General features: G+C 58.0%; 1 protein-coding gene across 1 annotated transcript; it reads right to left on the bottom strand.

Annotated features, from left to right (window-relative positions):
* Positions 1 to 2,896: 2,896 nt before the first annotated feature.
* LOC142707652 (profilin-1-like) lies at positions 2,897 to 6,779 on the bottom strand. The gene is made up of 3 exons (XM_075848348.1): positions 6,551 to 6,779; positions 3,325 to 3,508; positions 2,897 to 3,246 (listed from the first exon to the last, which is right to left on the bottom strand). Exons 1-3 carry the CDS (start codon positions 6,671 to 6,673, stop codon positions 3,149 to 3,151), a joined length of 405 nt encoding a protein of 134 aa, XP_075704463.1. The 5' UTR covers positions 6,674 to 6,779; the 3' UTR covers positions 2,897 to 3,148.
* Between the last annotated feature and the right edge of the window lie 214 nt (positions 6,780 to 6,993).

Here is a 6,993-nt window from a genome sequence, read left to right as displayed (position 1 = left end):
GAACAGAAGGGTCTGGAAGGGGAACAGAAGGGTCTGGAAGGGGAACAGAAGGGTCTGAAGAGAGATAGAAGGGTCTGAAGAGAGACAGAAGGGTCTGAAGAGAGACAGAAGGGTCAGGAGGGAGATAGAGGGATCTGGAGGGGATAGGGGGTCTGGAGGAAAATGGGGGTCTGGAAGGGAGAGTCTGGAAGGAGAATGAGGTTCTGGAGGGTGCAGGGGAGTCTGGGTTGAGCAGAGGGGTCTGGATTGGGCAGAAGTGTTTAGAAGGGAAAGGAGTGTCATCTGAAGGGGAACAGTAGAGTCCAAAGGGGGACTAGACAGGACAGGAGGGTCTGGACAGGGTCAGGAGTGTCCGGAGGGTGAGAGTTCTGGAGGGAGACAGCGGCGTCTAGAGGAGAATGGGGGAGTCTCTATTGGACAGCGTGTGTCTGGAAAGGGATAAAGGGATAAAAGCCTGGAGACAGGGGGGGGGGGGGGTCTAGAGGCAAACAGAAGGGTCTGGAAGGGACAGGAGTGTCTGAAGGGGGTCAGAGGGAAGTGAAATCTAGAGGAGATAATGGAGACCTCACAGTTCATCTCCCTGGCTCACAGTGGCAAATCTCCTATGTCAAGACCACCAGCGTGATGCGAGACCTCATATGCCGGATGTCAGAAGACCTGAGCGCTGACCTCCACCCATTACATCAGGATGATGCATAGGAGAGGCCTTCTTGGCTGACATGTAAGGAAGCAGAGTCCAATGGCCACCGGAGAAATCCCTGTAGAGCTGGCCCAGACCAGAGATCCCATATTATGTTCCACAAGTACCCCTACATTCCCCGCTCCATGTCTATCCTGCAGCCCCCCTCATGTACCCCTACATTCCCCGCTCCATGTCTATCCTGCAGCCCCCCTCATGTACCCCAAATCCCCTGCTCCATGTCTATCCTGCAGCCCCCCTCATGTACCCCTACATTCCCCGCTCCATGTCTATCCTGCAGCCCCCTCATGTACCCCTACATTCCCTCCATGTCTATCCCGCAGCCCCCCTCATGTACCCCAACATCCCCTGCTCCATGTCTATCCTGCAGCCCCCCTCATGTACCCCTACATTCCCCGCTCCATGTCTATCCTGCAGCACCCCCTCATGTACCCCAAATCCCCTGCTCCATGTCTATCCTGCAGCACCCCCTCATGTACCCCTACATTCCCTCCATGTCTATCCTGCAGCCCCCCTCATGTACACCTACATTCCCTCCATGTCTATCCCGCAGCCCCCCTCATGTACCCCAACATCCCCTGCTTCATGTCTATCCTGCAGCCCCCCTCATGTACCCCAACATCCCCTGCTCCATGTCTATCCTGCAGCCCCCCTCATGCACCCCTACATTCCCTCCATGTCTATCCTGCAGCCCCCCTCATGTACCCCTACATTCCCCGCTCCATGTCTATCCTGCAGCCCCCCTCATGTACCCCAACATCCCCTGCTTCATGTCTATCCTGCAGCACCCCCTCATGTACCCCTACATTCCCTCCATGTCTATCCTGCAGCCCCCCTCATGTACCCCTACATTCCCTGCTTCATGTCTATCCTGCAGCACCCCCTCATGTACCCCTACATTCCCTCCATGTCTATCCTGCAGCCCCCCCTCATGTACCCCTACATTCCCCGCTCCATGTCTATCCTGCAGCCCCCCTCATGTACCCCAACATCCCCTGCTTCATGTCTATCCTGCAGCACCCCCTCATGTACCCCTACATTCCCTCCATGTCTATCCTGCAGCCCCCCCTCATGTACCCCTACATTCCCCGCTCCATGTCTATCCTGCAGCCCCCCTCATGTACCCCAACATCCCCTGCTTCATGTCTATCCTGCAGCCCCCCTCATGTACCCCTACATTCCGCTTTACGTCTATCCTGCAGCCCCCCTCATGCACCTACATTCCCTGCTTTGTCTATCCTGCAGCCCCCCTCATGTACCCCAACATTCCCTGCTTTACGTCTATCCTGCCGTCTTCGTTGATCGGCGCTCGATTCCTCAGCCTGTCTAGTACAGCCTGTACACCAGACCTGAGTAATGGATCCTGCAGGGAGTAGTCATCATTGTCTCTTATCTGTGGAGGACTCTGCTCAGTATTTACAGCCTCGGGGTGGAGATCAGCAGCGTCTGATGATCTTATGGTAACACTTCCTGTCGTGACTGGATTTTAGTCACCATCCTCAATAGAAATGGCCACTATTTTAGTCTGATGAAGTGGGGGGGGGGGGTGACTGCATTGTGTCCCTATGACTAAAACCAAGCGCCCGGACAGGCAGTGTTGACATGAGGGCCTGGAATCAGTCATGGAACCAGCTTTTAATAGGGGAGTGTTCACACGCAGCCATTCCTACATCTCAGGGTCCTGAGTATAGATCGGAGGGGTATGACGGGCGATGGTGTCATATAAAGCTGCTAGAGGGCGGCCGCCATGTCAGCCCCCCACAGGAAACCCCTGTACTTACAGTAGCCAAGATAGATCTTACTGATCAGCGGCGTGAGATCAGCGGCAATCACAGCCCCGGCACAGAGCATCCCACCCTCAGCGCAAGGAAATAGGGGCTCAGCAGCCAGGAGACCCCCAGCCTGTCCATAGGGGAACCCACGCCAAACAGCCGTTGGTACACAGCTCCCCAAGATCTGCTTGATGTCAGTGAACAGCAACATTGACAATCTGCGCTGCCCTACATGTTAGTACAGTCTGATGACCAAATAGCAAAAGCAGGATGTTTCTATTCAATGTCAGCAAGCAGCGGTTTGTTTTTTTAGATGAGTGCAGAGGTAACCTGGACAATGCATAAACGGGCCCACGGCCGGACGACGCTCCCCTGATGACCCCCCCCTGCCCGATCCCCGCCGCACACATGACAGCCCACACCATTTATGGCATATTTTTTTTTATTCTTAAATCAGATATAAATTTTGTTTTCTTTTCTGAAAAAAAAAATAAATCGTTCATTGTGAAGACCGGGGGGGGGGACGGGACGGGGGGGGGGAAGCAAATACAAGTGATAAAAAAACAAAACAAAAGGCAAAATGAAGGGGGAGGGGACGGGGGAGGGGCAGACAAAACAAATCATTGGGTTGGTCCGATGTTGGCAGCTGGATCAGTAGTCGCGGTGGGCGGCGGCTTCACATGTTCCGGTCCCGCAGATACTTCGCCATCGCGTGTGCTTTAGAATTGACCGTCCCGCCGTGAACCCCTTCTGCGCCCATGACAATGACGAAGGCTGCGGAGGAGAGAAGAGCGGGTTACACAGAGCGGGCGACGTGACCCCGGCCAGGGCCGCCCCTCCCCCACCACCTACCTGTATACGTTTTGGCAATGGCTATGTTATACGTCGGCCCTTCCGTCGCCTTTGTCCTCACGTCAGTCGTGAAAGAGTCGCTGAAGTTGTCCCTGATCAGGCTGCACCGCATCCCCCCGAGCGTCAGGCCGTTGGTGTAGAAACTAGAACGATCCTCTGCGGCCAAACTACTGATCTCCGCTGCCTGGAGAGAGAGAAGACACGGCATGAGACAGCGGCTGCAGCTCTGGAGGCGACTAGAGTACAACATCACTACATCTCCTACAATGCAACGCAGCGGAGTGAAGTGCATTATGGGACCCGAGCTGTTACGTGGTCAAAGAAGGTTTAGACGTCACACACAGCAGAGCCGGCCGCCGATCAGTCTGACAACATTATTCCCGCGGCCACTGACGGGCTCTACGAGGTGGGGTGGGGGGTCCCCGACACCAGAGCCAGCACCTGGTGACAGCTGCAGGAGCTCCGGCCTGTCCCGTCAGGTCTCAGGAATGTAAAGTATGTGCCCCCACAGATCGTTGCGAGATAAGAAACCCAGAGCATCGCCCGGAGGAGACAATCTAAGGATCAGAGCGGAGGATGGGCAGAGGCAGAGGCGGGCACCAGGAGTGCAAAGGAAAGTTCCACGTGCCAGCAGCAGCAGACGACCGCGGGCGAGGATGAGTCACTGCAGCGATCACTCCTGCCAGGCTCAGCATGGCACACGATGCCCAGGAGACGGGAGCAGCAGCAACACCCGCCCGCAGCCATCAGTACCCCAAGTGTCCAGCTACAGACTACACTAGTGCTCCCTGTTATCAGCCAGATGTGGAGCGGCTGCAGGATTGTGGTCCCTTTAACACCCCCCCCCTCACGATCAGGACACTACAGGAATGTGGGCGACTGATGGGTGACCCCCAGTGTGGGCATTAACCACTTGTGCCCGGTAGGCGATGAGCGCTGCAGACAGCAGGAAATGTTCATCACTTCCTGTAGGGCGAGACGCCCGCACTTCCCCTTCACTTCTTCCTATTACTCGGCTCCAATCCTTTTATAGGCAAAGAAGTCAAAAGCTGCTGCACCGAGGAAGACTCCAACTGTACACAACCAGCGCTACACATCTGCCTGACACCCCAATGGAGGGAGCCGGGCGACACATGACAGGGGGAGACCCCAGAATATGAGCCCCCCACAAACACCGCAAGAGCGGCCCCGATACCACTACCCCCCGCAAGAGCGGCCCCGATACCACTACCCCCCGCAAGAGCGGCCCCGATACCACTACCCCCCGCAAGAGCGGCCCCGATACCACTACCCACCGCAAGAGCGGCCCCGATACCACTACCCACCGCAAGAGCGGCCCCGATACCACTACCCCCCGCAAGAGCGGCCCCGATACCACTACCCCCCGCAAGAGCGGCCCCGATACCACTACCCCCCGCAAGACCAGCCCCAATACCATTACCCCCCGCAAGAGCGGCCCCAATACCATTACCCCCCGCAAGACCAGCCCCGATACCATTACCTCCCGCAAGACCGGCCCCGATACCACTACCCCCCGCAAGACCGGCCCCGATACCACTACCCCCCGCAAGACCGGCCCCGATACCACTACCCCCCGCAAGACCGGCCCGATACCACTACCCCCCGCAAGACCGGCCCCGATACCACTACCCCCCGCAAGACCGGCCCCGATACCACTACCCCCCGCAAGACCGGCCCCGATACCACTACCCCCCGCAAGACCGGCCCCGATACCACTACCCCCCGCAAGACCGGCCCCGATACCACTACCCCCCGCAAGACCGGCCCCGATACCATTACCACCCGCAAGACCGGCCCCAATACCATTACCCCCGCAAGACCGGCCCCAATACCATTACCCCCCGCAAGACCGGCCCCGATACCATTACCCTCAGCCACGCAAGACCAGCCCCAATACCATTACCTCCCGCAAGACCGGCCCCGATACCATTACCACCCACAAGACCGGCCCCGATACCACTACCCCCCGCAAGACCGGCCACGATACCATTACCCCCCGCAAGACCGGCCCCGATACCATTACCCTCAGCCCACGCAAGACCAGCCCCAATACCATTACCTCCCGCAAGACCAGCCCCAATACCATTACCTCCCGCAAGACCAGCCCCAATACCATTACCTCCCGCAAGACCGGCCCCGATACCATTACCACCCACAAGACCGGCCACGATACCATTACTACAAACCCCTAGGACCTGCAAGACATGCCCCAATAACACTACCCTCAGCCCCTGCAAGACTGGCCCAAATACTACTACCCCCACCTACCGAACGATAGGCCCCACTACTACCCCCACAAGACAAGCCCCAACACCACTACTACCCCCAAGACATGCCCCAATACTACCCCATCAACAGGCAAGCAGTGACCCCACATGCAGGGGGCGTCCAGTAGAGGAGACATTGACTGCAGGAAACTTCAACTAACACGGGAGCCCCACTTCACATCGCCCATCCGGGGCCCCGGCATTAACCCTTCAAGGGCCGTGTACTGCCGACACCGGGGAGATTATCTGCCAGCACCACATTATTATCACCCGGGGCGGGGGAGGAAACCACAGGAGCCGGGCCCAAAACCCCACCCCAGGGCCACACCGTACAGGGGAAGCCCCAGGAAAGAGGAAGTGCAGCAGCTGAGGCCCAAACACACCAGAGGCTGCACGGGGAGGTGACGAGTCAAAACCCTCACCCCAGGGTCACAGACAACTACACCATGTAGCAGAGCTCAACCTCCAGCAACATCTGTACACTCAGAGAGGCCTGACAACACCATGACCCCAAACCTGACCCCAGGGTGATGCTGAGGGACCGCAAACCTGACCCCAGGGTGGTACTGAGGGATGAGAACACAAACACAAGGAGCCCCAGACCTGACCGCAGGGTGATAGCATGTGACCCGAGAACAGGATAATCACCGGGAGTGAGGCCTGAAGATCAGGGTGTGTGGGGCGTAGTGTGTGACCCGATTATCTTCAAGGCCTGTATAACACACGATCACGGAAGGCCTTCTAGCAGAGGGAGAGCAGGGACGGGTGACCCCCACATCTTGGCACAGGGTGAGAAGACAACCACACCCGGGAGCGGGAAATAACCCGGGGGCGTGTAGTGAGGCCGGGACAGAGGCCAGTCACCCACCATATTACCTGACTAAGAACATAAGCACAGATACAGGGCGGGAGGTGACCCCACGTCGCCCGTAACTCACCGTGATCTTGGACAGGTGGCCCCCCGGGTGAGCGGCCCACACGGAGGCGGGATTGAAGCCGCAGATGACAGCGTCCTGCGCTTCGGCTCCCACCAGATTCTTGATGTAATCGTCCCAGGACATGACGGGCGGCTTTAGGGTGAGATCTGGTGTTAGCGGGTATAGCTGCCTCGTGCGGCTATGACTGGTGTGCGCGCGCAGGGTCCAGTACCGTCAGCCCCGCCCCTTTATATATGGCGCGATGCCGGGCTCTACTGACGTCACGCAGGGGGGCGGATACTAAGCATGCGCAGATCAAAGGAGGAGGCGGCGCTGCGGTCAGAGACCTCATGCGCGGGATGCGGGGCAGGGCGCGGCCGATTCACTACTGCGCAAGCGTCAATGAACAGATGACGTAGAGGCGGATGTCCCGGCCGGTGGTGCGCACGCGCAAAAATAAGTGG

The sequence above is a fragment of the Rhinoderma darwinii genome, unplaced genomic scaffold (assembly GCF_050947455.1).
Source record: "Rhinoderma darwinii isolate aRhiDar2 unplaced genomic scaffold, aRhiDar2.hap1 Scaffold_3874, whole genome shotgun sequence".
Classification (NCBI taxonomy): Eukaryota; Metazoa; Chordata; class Amphibia; order Anura; family Rhinodermatidae; genus Rhinoderma; species Rhinoderma darwinii.
Note: the sequence above shows the minus strand (reverse complement) of the source record. Positions and strands in the feature narration are given on the sequence as shown.